The sequence below is a fragment of the Sphaeramia orbicularis genome, chromosome 19 (genome assembly GCF_902148855.1).
Source record: "Sphaeramia orbicularis chromosome 19, fSphaOr1.1, whole genome shotgun sequence".
NCBI classification, from domain to species: Eukaryota; Metazoa; Chordata; class Actinopteri; order Kurtiformes; family Apogonidae; genus Sphaeramia; species Sphaeramia orbicularis.
This window is the reverse complement of record NC_043975.1, coordinates 25,507,208-25,525,975: the sequence shown is the minus strand read 5'-3', so window position 1 is coordinate 25,525,975 and position 18,768 is coordinate 25,507,208. Positions and strand designations below refer to the sequence as shown.

General features: G+C 40.0%; 1 protein-coding gene across 1 annotated transcript in view; it reads left to right on the top strand.

Moving 5' to 3' along the window:
• LOC115410559 (thyroid hormone receptor alpha-B) overlaps positions 1–15,826 on the top strand; it is a 158,357-nt gene extending 142,531 nt beyond the window's left edge. The window contains exons 10-11 of the mRNA XM_030122248.1: positions 2,800–3,058; positions 4,070–15,826. Coding sequence (XP_029978108.1) covers positions 2,800–3,058; positions 4,070–4,320 — 510 coding nt within the window. The 3' untranslated portion in view covers positions 4,321–15,826. The remainder of the gene's footprint in view (positions 1–2,799; positions 3,059–4,069) is intronic.
• The last annotated feature ends 2,942 nt before the right edge of the window (positions 15,827–18,768 follow it).

The window sequence follows — 18,768 nt, the reverse complement described above, 5'->3', positions numbered from 1 at the left end:
TTATCAGTCATTTTTAATATGTTATCTTTTATTTACGTCATGACAAATTAGGAAGCTGTTCACAGCGCTACAGCGAATTACTAATAACAACACACAGAAACAAAGCCAGCACTCATCTAACCACTAAAAATTAATCTGTTGCTATTCTTCACATTGATGCAGCAGTAAATGCATTACAGGCATTTACTCTAAGCATGCCCTCAAGGTACAGATTTACAAGACAAATCAACTCAATGAATGCCAATTAATCTGCTGAGCCTTTCAGAGCAGTGAAATAAGAAACAAGCTTATACGAAGGTGAGATTTAATTCAACTCGCTGAAGTCTGTTGATTTAATCAGATGGATCTTCACTCTGCTCAGAGATTCTAATATCTATGTAAATCAGGGTGTATTACTCATAAGCCGCGTTCATCAGTGGAAAAACTGTCTGCCCATTTTCAGACCATCTTTGAGTTTTTCTCCCTCCAAATCAAGCTCTGCAGCTGTCATTTATTCATAATTCATCATCATCTTTAATGTTCATCAAAATTTTCATCAAGTGCACCATCTATATTAGTTAGCGACCTGTGAACCATGATCGTGCACCAGAATGAAGCTGAACATGTTCTGAGGTTCATAAAATCATAACTTCAAATCCATGCATTTTCTGTGCACAACTTTAAATCACAACTCCCCCAATCCTCTGGGAGGGCTGAGGTTTAATTAAAATGTTACTGGTATATACAGTCGTGGAAAAAATTATGAGACCATCCCTTGTTTTTTTTTCAATTTCTTGTTCATTTTAATGCCTGGTACAACTAAAGGTACATTTGTTTGGACAAATATAATGATAACAAAAATAGCTCATAATGGTTTAATTTCAGAGCTGATATCTAGCCATTTTCCATGTTTTCTTGATAATAACCAAAATCACTTCAGTTCTTACGTCAATAGTTATGTTATTGTACTGCCAAAAACAGTGCTTTTAGGCATTCCATGTTTTCTTTTCTGTCTGTTTTAGTCACATGATACACACAGGAGTCAGTACTTGATTGCATAACCATTGTTTTGATGACTTTTGATGGTCTAATAATTTTTTCTGCAACTGTAGATATACCAGGAATTCTGTCTGTCCGTGATTTTTTTCCAACCCATTTCTCAGACACAACCTGATTCTTTTCTAATTTGACACGTTCTTTACCACTAGGAGAGGTGCAGCGCCCAGTTCGATGGCTGAATTTAATTTTTTTACATTTTTTTTTTTTTACAAATTTTTTAACATTTCAACTTAGGAAATTTGTCTGACTCTATTCCCCCGATTCTTTTCACATTTCACACGTGTTCTTTACATGTGCTTTTCATTTTTTCCATCAATTTTTGCATTTTTTGAAAGTTTTTTGAATAGATTGACTCAAAATTAATCCATGGGTAGGCAAGGTATCAGTGAGTAGGAGGGGCAAAGTGTTGTGTGAACTTTTTCACTTGTTTCATATTTATTTCAATCATGTGTTGGAGTGGTGAATTTTGCTATTTTTTTTCTGCTTTATTGTACATCATGCAGAATTATGTAATCCATTCAGTAATTTCCTGTACACTACTGCAGAAAGCGAATGACTCCTCTGCTGTCAATGTGCAAACTCAAAGTAAACAAGATAAACTCACTACCAAGTACCAGTTTTAATGGGGGTTGGGGGATGTGCTACCCTCTGATGGCTCTAGGTTAAATTTGTTTGGCAGCTTTTAGGCTATGTTCAGACATCAGGCATATGTGGCCCAAATCCGATTTATTTGCCCATATGTGACCTGTATACGATCTGTTAAAGACAGTTTGAACAGCACAGATCCGATTTTGTGCCACTTTCATATGTCGTCCTAAATCCGATACCTATCTAAATCCAATACCTATCTGATAATGACTTGGTGTCCCTGAGAGAATTCAAAGCTCTGGTAAAAAAAAAAACTGTTACTAAAGAGTGCAATTGCTTTTCCTAAGATGGATTTTGCTTTATGTGTCCATTGTGCTTTGTCTGTTTTTGATGTGTTCTATTTTAGAATTTTTGTAACTTTGTAATGGTGGGCTGTCTTGGCCAGGTCTCCTTCGAAAAAGAGATTTTAATCTCAAGGGATTTCCTGGTCAAATAAAGGTTAAATAAATAAAAATACTTTGTTATGCGACTTCATTCTGAACGGCCAGGTCGCATTTATCCGACCTTTACGTCATTATGTCACTTCTGTCAGCCTGCCCCAGGGCAGCTGTGGCTACATATGTAGTTTACCACCACCAGATGGTGAATGTGAGAGCGAATGAATAATGGGTCAATAATGTAAAAGTGCTTTGAGTGTCCCAAAAAGTGCTATAGAATCTAATCCATTATTATTATTATTATTATTATTATTATTATTATTATTATTAATGAAATGTGACAAACCTCATAATTCTGCATCCCAGGAGCAGGAGCGTCAGGGAAAATTTATTTACTTCCGTAAACACAGTGCGTGCCTGCGTGGTCACGTATTACATCAGGACCGCTTTTGTGCATGTGGGTCACTTCAGGGTCGCATTAAGTTCATACTCAAAACTGATAGAAGTCGCATTTAATGTGTAATATGAACGAACACACAAAAAAATCAGATTTCACCAAAAAGTCCAAATAGTGCATGAAGACCTGCTGTCTGAACGTAGTGTTAGTTAGTTTTTCGTCACTTTTTTATCCTTGTTGTTTCACCCTTCAGTCATGTTACTTTCCATTTTCTTTTCCAGCGTTTTCATATGTGAAACATTCTTTTTGTTTTAAACATTTGAAACCCTCTGTCACCAGCTGCCTTGTGAGGATCAGATCATCCTCTTGAAGGGCTGCTGCATGGAGATCATGTCGCTCCGAGCTGCCATGCGCTACGACCCAGAGAGCGAGACACTAACACTGAGTGGAGAGATGGCAGTTAAACGTGAGCAACTGAAGAACGGCGGCCTGGGTGTTGTGTCGGATGCCATCTTTGACCTAGGCAAGAGCCTGGCGCAGTTCAACCTGGATGACACAGAGGTGGCGCTGTTGCAGGCCGTGCTGCTCATGAGTTCAGGTTGTTATTTCTTTCTTATTTTTTGCTTTGAAATTAAAGCTGCTGCAATGCTGATTTTTATTACTTTAGATTTTTAGTACTTAATGCTTGATGTTGACTTAATGTAATGTACGTGTATAAGTTTTGTTGTTGTTTGCTCCTGCAACTGGCCCTAGTCTGGTCTGGCCCAAGTTTTACTGTGTAGGACTTATGGGGATCTGTAAGCAGAAATAGATTATATACTTTACATTGGTGTTTCTGTGAGAAAGCCTTTTATATTTTTAGCATCCACCATAGCATCAGCTGTTGGTTTGTGTACTACGACCACAGTGCTAACACTGTTACGTTAAACTCCATATAGTACCTGTGATTTTAACTAAGAATCAGTAAACGTACAGAAACACTTGAGAAATTGGCTATAATTTATTTTGTACCAGGCTGTGAACATGTTTATTTGTGCTGTTTACTTGGGTGTTATGACATGGGAGTTTAAGGCAATTAAGTTTTGGCAGGAGCCCCTAGTGGCCAATAAAGAAACTGCAGGTTTGGTACTTCACATTGGCTTCAATCTTCAGCACCAGAGGTTTTCTCTCTTAGATGCTTGGAGGGGGAAGGTCAGGTCTTTGGGTTTACTGTTCATTGTAATCTGCCCCCTCCACCACATATAATCCCTCAATAATAAGTGTTTTTTTTTTTTTAAGTGCTGAAACCAAAAACTTTTGTCCTAAATGTGATTAAAGGGTTTTATCTTGTTTTAGTTCTCTTATATTCATTGTGGTTGACACATTTTTAATAATAGGATGGAAATAAAGACATGATGTGTCTTTTAACTCAATCTTTACCTCTTGCAAGAAAAGCAGGTAACAGAAGTCTTTCTTTTCATCTTTCTGCTGAGGCTTTCACTGATTCTGCCTGTCTTCCTATCTTTTCAGCCTCTTATCTCCTCTTCCTCTGTGTCTCCACATATCTCCCACTTCTTTCTTGTGCCACACATCCTCTTACCTTTGTTCTCCCATTCTCTGACCTCCACAGACCGCACTGGCCTGACATGTATGGACAAGATAGAGAAATGCCAGGAGACCTTCCTGCTGGCATTTGAGCACTACATCAATTACCGAAAGCACAACATTCCCCACTTCTGGCCTAAGCTCCTGATGAAGGTGACTGATCTGCGGATGATCGGGGCATGCCACGCCAGCCGCTTCCTTCACATGAAGGTGGAGTGTCCCAACGAACTCTTCCCTCCGCTCTTCCTGGAGGTCTTTGAGGACCAGGAAGTGTGAAACAGCAGTTGCCACAACTGAAACGGAAGAGGCAAACTGGGCGATGGGAAGGGCCATCATTTTCAAAAGGGGAAGGATGGAGGGAGAGTCCTCGGCAGGAATTATTTCTCCGACATCACATTAAGTGGTTTTAAAACTGGAAACAACAATAACAAAACAACACACCAGCAGCAGGAGAGTCAAACAAACAAAGGATTTTGTTTTTTTGAAAACCCTCTCCTCCACCTCTTTCTCCTCCTTTTACTTACCCCTGTTTTAAAATCCGAGTGGGGGCCCTTCTGTCTGAGCATGATGTCTTATTTAGTAAGAGTTGTAGCCATTTGCCAAGACACGTACACAGATCCAGAAACGCACACACTAACACACACATATGTATACACATCCACAGCCTGTTCCACCTCAGTTCTTTTACAGGGGCCTGTTTTACACGGCCCTTTGGTTCGTTGTAGTGGTCAAAGATCACCTGTTTTTTGAAGCCCATGTCTTCAGCTTCCATGCTGACCAACACCTCTCAGTATTATTTCTGAATAAGTGTTAAGGGAGTAATTCAGAATAATGGATAACATATAATGCTCAGTCATACAGGCACACAAACATTCAGTGAACACTGCACATTGAAATTTCCACAGATGCTTTGAAGCATTAAACTGGTGTATAATGGCTGCTGTAAAAGCAAAGCTACCAGACCTAGTTAATAAGTCCTCAACTCTATCTGAGCCGTTACAGCTGTTTTGGAGCTTCTTCTTGTTCTTAGATCCCTGTTAAACTGGTGCTATATTTTACGAGGCTCCTCCAGTTTTATGAAATTGTGTTATCTACTTTTGAAAAAAGATGCAGACCATGGCTTCATATCTACCTTCATTTCTGTCATTGGACCACCTCCTGTGACATACAGCGCACACACACACACACACACACACACACACGCACACACACTTGCACACACATTTGCTTTGTCATTGCCTTTGCTGCTTGTGCCAGCAGCCTAACATCTTATGAATGACAATTAAGTCCTTCTCTTTTCAAGGAGGCTCTGAACTCAAGGCAAGAAAGAAAGAATAGAAGAAAGGCAAAAAGGGAGACACTCAGAAGGCGAGAAGAGGAGAGGGGAGGAGAGGAGAGAGGAGAGGAGCACAGATAGAGCAAGGGAATACAATTTAATAGCTGGACTGTAGATTCAGAGCCAAGGGTCAGAGGTAAATCCATGCTGACTCTCACATCCAGCCTCTTAGGAGGGTTTAAATTGCAATGACCGGTAGCAAGGCAACAAAGCTCATGTTACACACTCTCTCTCTCTCTCTCTCTCTCTCTCTTTGTATCTCTCTCAAACACTTTAACATAAAAACACACAGCATCACCTCAGAGTAACGTGAATGCCTCATTTTACTGTACGCACTGCACAGCAGTGTCAGTATACAGCCCTAACCTGCAGGGTTTGTACAGAGTCCTCTCCTCATGGACTCAGCTCAGTGTGGCCCCTCCAGGCTTCCATACACATATGCCTTTTTTTACCATGGGCGTCACTGAGAGCAGGCAAAATGCCAAGAAGGCTACCATTTACCTCAGAGTGGACACACCCCCAGGCTGGGGTAGCAGAACTGCCCCTGTGGTGTCAGGCACTACCTCACCTCTCTGGACACAGGGCAGCTGCCCACAGCGTACACACAGACATACACCGTTCAAGTTGGCGCATGTGTAGAGCGACACACACACACAAATGTGCATAATTCTTTGTGTAGGTGCACACTTGTAGACATGAAAAGACAAAAACATTCATGGCACACACACATACACCCCTCAGTGCTATCACTTGGTTGAAATGAAATACCACTGAAGACAGGAGGGCCAGCCATCCCCCTGGACTGTAAGGTTTCTCCAACTCCAGGGGATGGTACCCATTACATTTGGGTTATATCTTTTTTTTTTCCTTTTTTGTTATGTGGGACCAAGTGTCATCTTTAAAAATTTGGAATCACTTATTCTGTCAAAAAGCAACTCAGAGAAGGACAGTGTGGATGTAGAGTGCAGCGGATACGCATCGAACGAAGACAATAGAAACAGAGCATATAGAGTAACTGAAAACCCATGGTGGCCTCGCCCACTGAATTAGTATGCATAGAAATGGCAGCAGTTTACTTCTGCATCATGCTAATCTTCCATGGTACACTTCTAATATGTGCCACTGGATATTGTTAAAGTTCTCACTAAAGTAGGATTTCTTTTATTACAACTCATCAGCTCTTTTGGTCTCTTGCACTTTATTAGTGCCCACAACAATAACTGTTAGATCACACATTAAATATCCATGGCAAATTGGCAGTGTACCAGCTAAACGCCTATTTGATTATGATTATTATCTAATAATAACAGGCCACTCTGTTCATTCCAATTCTTGGGGCCAAGCCAAAGCTAACTGGGTTTACCACTCTCCACACAAGAAGAGGATAAAAGATGAGAGAGACTGAAATTATTTTATACTGAAAGCAGTAGATTGTACTGGGCACTTGTCCTCAGTGGCTGTTGTTCACCTCTCAGAAGAAGCAAAGAAGAGCAATGTATGGTAGAATCATGGGTACTTGTAATAGATGGCCAAGCCTCACTAGCTTCATTCTTTGGAGCATTGCTGGGAGCTGAGAGGAACTGGAAAAACCACACCTCAACTTAACCTGACCTGCCCCAGCTCAAAAGAGACCCCTCAAAGCACTTCACTTCACATCACATGCCTTTGCCCCGCCCTGCTAGTCCACGATGACGCCATTTCTGGAGCACAGCTCAAACTGAAATGCACCGTCACCGTCGTCACGGCCCCCACCCAGCCAGGCTGGTGGGAGTTTTTGCACTAATCAGTGGTTCTCCCTTCTTGATTGGCTCTTAATTAATTCAGATGTTAGTCAGCCCCATGATGCCACTGCCCTTTACCCACCTTCAGTGGGCATCTTGACCTGCTCTGTTTAACAGAGGCTGACAGTCGCAGTGGGCCCAGTCCCAAACCTGTCACAGTGTCAGTATTAGACAGCACATTATCCCCACGCCCAACTAATTATCAAATCCAGGGGTAGAGAGAGGTCCTGCTTTAGATTTGCTTATTTTTCCTGTATATTTTCCATCTTTCCTGTAGTTCCAAGTTAACATTTCATTTCTCAACCTTTTCCAAACAGTGTCCCTGCCACCATCCTCTTCCTCTCTCCCCCTCCCCTCTTCCCTAGCTTTTCACCCACTGATCTCTGAGTGATTTTGCCCCTAAATCATTGACACCAAACAAAATCCAGGCCTCTTCCTTGTAAGACAAGGCTGGCCATAACTGCCCTTGAAAGCGGCGCCACCGAATGAATGTGAACAGCAGAGCAGCAGTGATGAAAAGAGAGACTGAGCGTGAGAATGTGAGGATGTACGAGAAGAACGAAGAAAGTTTGGGACAAGGAGAAAAAGCAGAGGGTCTGAAACCCTCACTGCCATTATTGACATGGGTCAGAGAGGGTGATGTGGCGGGTTGTAAAAGACGATGACAACAAACACTCAAAGGAAGGGGAGATGGCAATGGAGGAATATGTACGGTCTCCCTTTCGTTTCCACAACCGCCCCACATCAGCCTGTACTCCTATGACAGCTGGCAACCCCAAATGTCCCCCCTCAGCTCCTTCCAAAAGGATAACCTCCAACGCTCATATGGTGAGGATCAGAAAAAGATCCCGCATTCCAGAGATGCAGGTTTGGATCATGTCCTTGTAAAAGAACTGTAAAAGAGAAAAAAAAAACTATTGTTGTCCTTTGATCTTGTGAGCTGACTGGGTATGTGTGTGTGACAGTCGGGGTTAAAATGCTGCTTTACCTTCTGAGTCTGATTTAGAAAAAGAAAAAAGATATATGAAATTATTATAAATTCATGAAACAAAATGAAAAGAGATGACTTTTAAAAAAAAGACTCCTGAACAAAATTATTGGAGATTGAGCTTTTTTCATTTTATCATTGTTTTCGTATTTTTCTGTTTGTTTTTTGATGCTTAAACTGCTCTGTGTAAAGGAAAAAAAAACAGCTGTCGTCACTTTTGACCATGCGTGCAGTGTAACATAGAAAATATTTCACTTCTTTTTCACATCTGTAGTTTGTGTTGATAAGCCAACTGATCTGTTGTCTGTGTGTCTGTCCAGTTGTCCGTCCCCTTTTATCAGGAGGAATTTTCAACCAACGAAAACAGGAATTTCTTTTTTATATTTTGTTTCTTTTTTTATGAAATACAACTTTGGAGAAAAAAAAAACACAAACACGAAAAATAATGCAACGGAAACTGAAAATACAAAAAAAAAAAAAAAAAAAAAAAAAACCTGAAACACAATCTTATCATACCTCACACAACACAAAACTCAAAGGAACTTGGGAGGAGTCATATTTTGCAGGCACATGTAAAAGTGCAAAGATGCATATATAAAAAAATGTATATGTTAAGATTATGTGCTTGTCTGTACGCATCAGTACAAGTTACAAAAGGAGCCTTCCCTCAAGCTCTGGTGCTCTCTATATTAGATTTGGTTTTCCAACGATTGGGTTGTAACACAAATATCCGAAAGTGTTGTTGGATTAAAAATAATCTGGCACAGTCAATAAGAGTAGACTGTAACTTTAAAATGTGAACAGCCCAGAGCTTGAGGGATTCTGACTTTTGTATAATGTCTGAGTGTTTTTTGGTATTGAATGTAGCTGACAGGAGGGGGCTGGACCTGAGCCCGGCACCCACAACCTAACTTCCACACACCAGCAGAAAGAAATAGTGGTGTCACATAGACGTTACAAACAACCAACAAAACTGAGAATATATTGCCCATCTGCAAGGTGCAATACGATGTTATGTATTTTTGTATGTTTTCTGTTCTGTTTTTATTTCATTTCTGTTTTTATTTTGGCCATAACCAAGGATGTAAATACTAAACAAACAGACCTACAACACTCAAAATGTACCAGATATTGCAGAAAATGCGCAGAAGTAAATTTATCCGCTCCATCCCAATGTCATGTAAGAAGAAAAAAAAAAAAAAAGCTAAATAATGTGTAATGCTTCATACATTTGTATGTGTGCACTCTCACACATGCATGCTGATCCATATTCAGAAAATCTCCATGACATTAATCATAAAACCTGTGCCTCCTCTTGTTTGCAAAGAGATAGATTCTTGTCCCTCATATACTCACCACAATGTGCGACAATGCTACACATGAATGCTTATAGTGTGTGTGTACGTATTCACCTATGAAATCAGGTTCCAAACTATTGGTGTGAGTGTGTTGCCAGCAGCCACAGTGGCTAAAGGTCAGTAGGGCACTGGGGTTGCTTTGTTGCTAAAGTGGGAGGAGGGGGAGGGGACATTAATAGAACTTATGATGAGCATGTTGTTATTTGGCATGAATGTCAGCTAACCTGGCTGCTGGACGGCTCCATCGGAGTTGGAAAAGTCCAATACGAGTTTTTCCCCATTTGCCCACCAGCCCCACTGCCTCACAGGAGCCAGCTGGAAAAAACCTTGAATGCTCAGTTTGCTGCAAAACATCCACTGTTAAGTTGACCAGTTTATTGCAAGGATCGGTTTAGACAAAGATAGACTTTTGAGATTTATTAGAGTACAGTTTGCAGCTGATTAGGTTTTTTTTTTTTTGCCAATATCTTTGACATCTCCAGCTAAAAATAAGAAAATGTATCAGTTTGACACAGCGAACATAAGCATACCAAGGTTTCCAAGGCTGGCTTTGCTGGGCCTCCATGCCCACTCCTCCTCCATAAATGTTATTATCATGTTTTTTCTAACACGTTGACACATTGGACAAGGGTAGAGATTGTCTGTGCTGTTTTTGATTTTATGGTTGTGTTTGGTCCCCCCCTATGCCAAATGTAAAGTTTATGAAGACATGCAAGTAGCAAGATGTCTATGCAATTTCCCTCTTAGTCCCTCTGAAAGATGACCTCAATGTAACACCGAGCCAGTCTCGACATATGAAATCAAATTCGACCTGGCCTGAATTTCCAGAGGTTCTTTGACCCCAAGTACAAAGACCCATGGTACTTTGTCTGGGCAAGGGTCTGGACTGCTCGGCTCACCTGGCCTTTAAGCCCAGCTGACTGGCTGGTCCTCAGGGTCAAGGGTGAAGCTCACATTATTTGTAGAAGTCCAGGTCCCAGAGAACAAGTAGGAGGGGTACTGGGGATGTTGTGGAGAATATAAGATGAGATGTGCTGTTTTTTGTTTAAGACTGCTCGGAAAGTCGTGTGTGTGCATGTATATGCGTGTAGTTTGGAGGATTTGGATATGTCTACTTTGATCGGTGCTCTCATTGTTTGGTGGTTTCACTTAATCCTGAAAATCGAAAAATTTGACAAGCCCATACATCAAACATACATTACACAATATGTGTGAGAAGCTTTAACATTTTTATTCCACGACTAAGTAAATGTAGTGTCAGTGTATTTTGGGTGTATGATGTTGATCAGTGGTATGTATGTAGTAAAGTTTACTTAACTGTAGTTAAATCTGACCTGGTTTGTTTGCAATCAGAATTGTTTTTAGAAACTACATCACCCAATTGAAATGAACATCTACAACTTGCTGACCATCAATTCCTCATAAGCACTTAACTAAAAAGCACTTTGAATGCCCCTTAACCCACATTGTAAGTCAGTGACAATTGTTACAAACTTAAAAAAAAAAAAAAAAAAAAGTATTAATTGCACCCAAGCCAAATGCCTTTTGCACCATTTATATGTCTTTTCTAAATTAGCTTAATCCATCATATAAACAGAGCCTTCAGGCGAAGACACTTAATGAAATTATAAAGTTTACAATAACTTTTTTAATGAAGTGCAATAAGTGAGTGAATGAACCTTTCATGTGTTTCTGGTCTAATCAGATCTTTGTTTCATTTGTGCAGAATTACTCCCATAATTGCTTTTTTTTCCTTTAAAAAAGAAAAAAAAAAAGTGCAGCCACCTAAGAGCATCTGACCAATTCCTCACACACGCACACACATGCACACACACAAACACAGACCACTTATTGTGACTGGGTAAAGGAAGCTATTGAAGGATTCTCTCAGGTAAAAGAACATTTTCTAATAAATGATGATGAACCTTAGATGAAAACCATTGTTAGCTCATCTTTATTTGTCTTCACAGTTCACAGTCAAAAAGATGCACATATTTTCAGCACTATTCTGTCCTGGACAAGTGTCAGGATGAAAAGATGTAGACGTCAGGTCTACCTCATCCTTAAAGCATCCACTCCACACCCTCACTGCTTTCTTAGCCCAAAATGAAAATATTCATGTTTGGAGGCGGGAGCATGCTCACGTATGCCTGTCTGTTTTTATATGTTTTTATGTTTTGTTTGGATGGGAGTGTTTTGAAGCTCAGTTTGTCTGAGCTTGGTTTGACATGAAAACACAATCTTATTTTTATGGTAACACTGGGTAGTCCATCTACAGATTATCTTAAAAGTAAAAAACACACAGTGGAGTCACGTAAGTCGCAGAGGCAGTAGAGTTAACATAATCACATTTTGTTGAATAACTAGTGAACCGTGCATTATGCCATCGCATTTGAATATTTTATATTGACAGTTTCTTTCTATTGATCTGTATCGTGACACAAACACTACTGCAAAATCACAAAAAAATACTTTTTTTTTTGAGTAGTGATGAATGATTCTTTGTATTTTGTTTGCAAATTACATGTCAGTGTTTGATAGCATTGCACCATTTTAGAATAAAACACTAACATAGCCAGAACACCTCCACATCTAAAATAATATGTAACATGTCTCATTGCATAACTTCGCAATCCAAAACTCACCTATTTAATTCTCATATTGAGTTGCATTTGCTGAAATAGGCCACACCCATTTCAACCTATTTCAAATTAGTCCGTCAGTATTTGCGTTAAGCTAGACAAACATGACAAGTTCTCAGTTAAATGGGGATGCTTCAATTAGAGCAGTGTGGATTTGGTTTGAATTCTGTGGGATTACTCGGACCCCGTTATAACTGCTTGCAACTATCGTTTAAGATTGTTTTTTATCATTTGACCATGTGCTGAAGTATAAATATTTGTTTAAACAATTAACATTAGCTGTTGACATGTTACAGATACTATGTAAACTCTGTAGGTGGACTATCCAAATAAAGCATACATCATTATTTAATTCTCAAATCTCTATAAAAGCAAATTTGTGGCCATACAGTCTGTAAAATCCTAGTCTAAAATCAGATTCTAGTCAGTATATCTTAGGGTGTGCCAGTAGCAATATCCAGGTCTCCCTCGCCCTGTTGGTTAATTGTATACATACAGTTGGACACAGCTCCCATCCAGGCTGGAGGGGAAGGGGGGGGTTGGCTTTGTTTCTCCATCCACAAGCCTGTTCTGTTTCAGTGTGCTTACCGTTTAGCTTGTAACATACTGAAAAGGTAAAACAACAGCTGTGCATGTACATAGGTGTGTGCATGTGAATGTCAGCGTCCATGTTTATGTGAGAGAACTGTGACTTGTGCGTGTTAGTGTGCGAATGCTTTCCTCTGAACGTCTGTGATGCTGAGATCTGATTGACCTGCTTTCACTCCCCCCACCCACCCATCCACCCACCCTGAACCTCAACAAAAAAAAAAAAAAAAGCACCTTTTTAGGCCGCAGTGCGTGACGGACATCTGTACAACAAAGTCCTGTCACTGACTTCTATTATTTCCTCTGAAGAATGTAACTAATAGCGTGTTCAGTGGGCTGAGGGGAGAGTAACAAGGAGGGGATCATTTATAGGTAAGACCGCTGGAGTTGTCAGACATGAAAACTGGATTGCAAAAGTGGGTAATTTCTCAGAGGAAAGGCTTGAATGATTCCCACAAACAGAAGGCAGACTGTTTTCATTGAAGCAAGAAGAGTTACTGCCTTGGATGCAGTTTGAGGCTTTGTAATTTTGTTTCTCTTTCCAAATGATGGCCTTATTGATTGCTCCAGCCTTGTCTGTGACTTTGTTTCACAGCATGACTCATAGGGCACTAGAGAATTTATTATTACGACTACAGCACTTAGAGAATGCATGTTAATGAGTCACGTTAAGAGTGGATTAACGTGCTGGTTTGAAGCTGTTGAGGACTCCCGAGAGCGTTTTAAGATTATCACTAGACATCATGTTGAATAACTGAAACTATGCCAATACCTTTTCCGTATCTGTGTTAATACAACAGAACTCAGTGGGGAATATTGAAGCCAATGTGCTGGAAAAAAAAAAAAAGTGCCAAATCTGCATATTGAGCTCATGGGAAGGTTGTTGAAATTCTAAAGCAAATATTCAGCTTGTTAGAACTGAAATCTAAACGGTAGCTGTACTGATTTAGAGTAAATGACTGTTAAAATTTTATATTTTCACCCCCACTTGAAAGAAAAGAAATAAAAATCTTATTTTATCTTATCCAACACTGAGGTGCATTGACTGTCTTACACAGTCGCTGAGTCTCTTGACATTATCAACAGCTTATGGACGCATTAAATTATTCTGTATTGAAATGGAATGCGTCAAATTCCAAGCAAAAACATAAAGCACTTATGAAAAACTATTCCGATAAAAGCTCATATTCTAAGTTTCGTGTTTAGTGTTGCTTAGACTATCTACAAAGAGATTTATCGTCATGAGATATTTTTATAAACGGGTGGGAAATCGCATGCCTAGACAGCTAAGAATGTAAAAGAAGTACATTATGTATTAATGGTATATCAATTAGAGCTATAGATCAGAGATGACATGAATTATATAAGAGTAAATGTGTTGTAGGTTGGAGAATATATGCAATGTTTGTCAGGAAAAAAATAATAATAAATTGGATTGGATCAGAACTGCTCAGGTTTGATAAGCCGGCCTTAAAGGGTGCTTTCCATTGTCTATTTTCCAATCCTGTCACTCCGGTCCTTACATGTTCCTTGTCCACTGTTGTGTCGAATCCCTTCAGATCATAGTATACTCTATCAGCTCCTTTGGCACATACAAAAGCCCGCTGTTGAATGCAAAACCAGAAGAAATATACACTCTACTCCACTATCTTTGAAAAGAAAAGGGTCGATTTATCAACTGTTTTCCGTTCTGTAGCAGGTCCAAGCCACTTTAAACAGCACCAGCAAATCACCAACAACCACCTCTTTAAGGCTTCATGTCCACTGGGAGCATCTCCTTTCTTTACCACCTTCCTGCTCACTTTGTTTACAACGGAAAGGATTCAATGTCACATGTCCCAAGCAGAGAGATTAACGTATATATGTATAAGTATGTATTAAAGAACACTAAGATTCAGAGAGGTTTTCCTGACGACAGCAGGACCACAAAGGGGCTTTAAAGCAGATTACCTGGTGGACTTGAGTCTTGTATGCAGCAGTTGGTGCTGGAGGTGTTTCCATGTCAGACTCTTCTTTCTTATGTTGTACAAATGTCTGTAAACTGTATGTGTTTGTTAAATATTTTACAGTTTGCTGTCCTATACAGTAGAGAATGGCCTAAGTTTAAATCTAAAGACAGGTGTGTCTATAAATATAAAGAAAAAGTAAACTCTGCAGTGTTGACATTGTAAAAAAACAAAACAAGTTTACATTTTCTTGATTTAACATACATAAGGGCCGAAAATCTCTTTAAAAGTCTGGACAGTGAATTTCTACACATCTTTTGCAAACCAGGTCTGTTTATATATTTCACCATATTTGACCAATCGCATGCTCAAACACAACCTCACAATCTGTGAAGTTAAAGTTTTCTCTGGGTTTTGAATTTTTTTTTTTTTTTTTTTTTTTTTTTTTTTGCTTTGCGATTTCTACGGTATTTTTCCTCAGATTTTCTCAAGGACTTTGTTCAGCTGGTCTGTCACCTGCTCGACATTGGAGACAATACAATATATAGACTTCAAACCAGCAGTAGATATATTAAAACTAACAAATAGAGCTATAAATAACACTCACCATAACTGCTTATACGATGACTTTCAGATTTTTATATTTGTTACTTTTGTATCACTCCTTTAAGAGTTCCTTGCTTCACTGTGACTGCAAAGAATGCTGGGAAAATTATGATGAAGAGAGGTGTATTGCAGATACTCAGGGGCCATGACTTGTCGGGTCAGGGTCAGTTAGTAGTTAGTTAGTAGGTGCCAAAGACAGGATATGACATGTTCTTGTAGGTTATGTTGTGAGAGTTTCAATGTATTGAGGCTTATGTGACTGGAAACAACAGCCGTTAGAGTGAAACACGCCTTTTGTAGGGTGTTGCATGTAAGTTTATTGAGAGAATGTGAAACCAAAGGGAGCATAGATCCAGATAAGCATCTATATTAAGTAAATGATAGCATATTTACAGATTAATAGATACATTTTAAACCACAAACCGATGGACAGAGGATACAGCATACAGGGAAACACGTAGCCATTCATTGTCCGACAACCAGAGATGTCTTCTGTCTCTAGGTTGATCCCAAGGTGCCAGATCTCGATAGATTGTAGTAAAAGAGTGGAATCCAGTTTACTTTTCTGTGACTGACAATGACTGACGAACTCTACCCACCTGGTCCCTGGTGCAGTTAGACATTAGACCCATATATATATTTTTTTTTTCCCCCCGTTTCTGCTTTTCTTTATTTGACCGTCTGAAGTCACTGTAGTAGTCATGCAAAAGGAACAATATTCAGGATTCATCCCCACGAAGCACAGGGGCAAACTAACATGCAAGGACATACAGTAAAGCTTTAGGCAACGCTCTGGGCTAAGTGAATACACACTGTCTTGACTTTCAAATAAACACACACGTGCAGGAAACCTCTGAATATCTACTGTGATCTCCTTTCACACCACCCACAGCTTCATCATACCCGGCCCCCCCCTCCCCTGTTTATCACCTGGACCTGTCCCCCGCCTCCACCCCCCCACCTGTGAATACCCCATCTTTACCCCATCCCTGGCTGCCTACGTACCTGCAACACCCCCTTTTTACCCCACTCCTCTGTCTCCTCCCAACATGAGTCCAGTGGGTGGTGTGATGTCAGGTTTTTGTGGTGGGCTGCTTATGACAGGTCCAGACAATCAGCGTGTTTGTAAATGTCAATGTGTGATTTTCAAATCTTTGTTTATGGTCAGGGTTTTAAAGGAAGATATTTTTATGGTAATTGTCGCCGGTCTATTTTACTATATATTTATGTAATAAATATGTGACTAAATTGACATCTCACTGGCTCTTTAGTCTGTTATTGGCTTAAATTCTCCAACCAGGTACGACATATGCTGGAAGGTTTTCATTAATGGACTAATAAATGAAACCACAAAAAAGTTGTCTTGTTAGCATTTTTATTGTCTCTGCTTTGTTTTTCCTTATGTGAAGACACACATATTAAAGGGGTGTTAAGCGCATTTTAGTTTAGGGATCACATGCAACCTAATTTGATCTCAAACAGGCTGGAGCAGTAAAATAATAACATAACCTATAAATAATAACTCCAAATGTTTCTCTTTGTTTTAGTGCAAAAAAGAAAAGTGCCATTTTGGCAGTAGTATTCCTCAGCTTCTCATTTACATGTGCATTACAACTTACAGATCCCAGTGGGTCTACAAATGCACAAAACATTTAGTAATAGGCATAATATTGTTAAAATTGTTAATAGTTTTTAAAGAAATTTCAGGTTCTTGATGGTTGTTGAGATTATTACAATTTTTTTTGGAAGGATAGTTTGATAGTTTGCAATTATTTTACTTGTCTGTTCCACTTGAGATCAAACTAAAATGAGTTTTACACCCTTGATTGTTATCTTTGAAAATTCACCCTTTGGCGGGTCGGTTTTGGCCTGCGGGTGGTATTTTTGGCACACCTGGTTTAATATGTAAAAGTCTCTACATACTCTGCCAAAACAGAAAAATTTGGTACGTTCCTGTTTTTTGGAGTCAAAGCTTGTTCTCTATACATTATCTGGGCAGAATTTATGTCTCGTATGGTGTTTAACAACCAATGCATGACTGGTCAGAAATTTGAAGTGGGCGTGGTTAATGCAAAAAGTGGGAGGGCCCTAATGAGGACTTCCCAGGAGTTCTGCACTTGAATTTCTCGTTAAGTATAAAATGTTTTGGCCAGAACTATATTTGCTCCTTTTTCTCGCCACCTCAAGAAAACAAATTGAAGACCCTGGCGCTAAAAGTACTGAAGTCACATTTTTGGACAATTCAAGTTGAACATATAAGCATGTTGTATTTGTTTAGCTAAGTCCACCCTATAAATATTTTTAACAGACATTTTTTTTACTTCAGTACTTTTAGCACCAGGGTCTTCAGTTTGCCTGTTCTTGCAGAGTATGGACAGACTCTTAGATTGGTTGTGGAATTTGTGCTAGGAGCTAGATGTTAGTTGGCCCTGGCTAACTAACCCTAGCCCCTTTTACACAGCACTTCTGTTATGGGAATATTTTGTCTTTATTCCAGAATGACGTGTTTAAACAAAATGGTGGGATCATTTGGTCCCAGCTTTATCACGGCTCTGTAACGCCTCTGGAGGTAGTAACAGAGCCGTGATAAAGGTGGAGTCATGATTCTGGAACGCTATGTGAAAGGAACACCTCTCCTTCCACAACCAAGGTGTGACATTTTGATTATGGTGACCCCTGAGCAGGAGAGACAATGGGCGCAGGTGAAGGCACTGGCATGGCTTTGTACCACTGGTGCCACCGTGGCTACATGCCAGGGTGCCACAGCTTTGTGCCATTTTCACCCTGGCTGCTGCCACAGAATCCATGCCAGTGCCTTCATAAGTGCCTGCTGTCTCTCCCACGTTGGGGGGATTTAAAAGTGAGCACGGGCCATCATGTACAGTAAACAAGCGTATCAATGTGACCAGAAAGATGAACTGTGGAGACACCAAGATCCACGAGCTGTTGTCACTTCGAGCAGAGGACTCCATCCATGCTAACATTTGTGGAACAGACAAAGATGGGCCGACTCTGGAGACTCATATTTGGGGTATTTCTGACACGGAAGTAATATGTCACACTATACACTGCACTGCATCACCGCCCCTTTAATTCCAGAACACAGGTCCACTGTGTAAATGTCCAGCCTGTCTCACCTCTGTTACTCCTTTGGCTTGGCTGTGGAAATCAGTCAGTGGTGGAAAAAAGGTGGGATCACCATCTCACTTTTTTTCTGGGATCTCTGTATAAAAGTGGCTTATATCTAAGCCTACGACTATCTCAGATTCCAACCCTTATGATAGCAACATGTGCACTGATTTCTGCTGATCCTCCATAGCACAGGTGTCAAATATGGGGCCCAAGGGCCAAAACCGGCCCGCTAAAGGGTCCAATCTGGCCCCTGGGATGAATTTGTGAAGTGCAGAAATTACACTGAAGATATTAACAATCAAGGATGTTCAAATACTTTTAGGTCAGTTCAACCTAAAGTGGGTCAG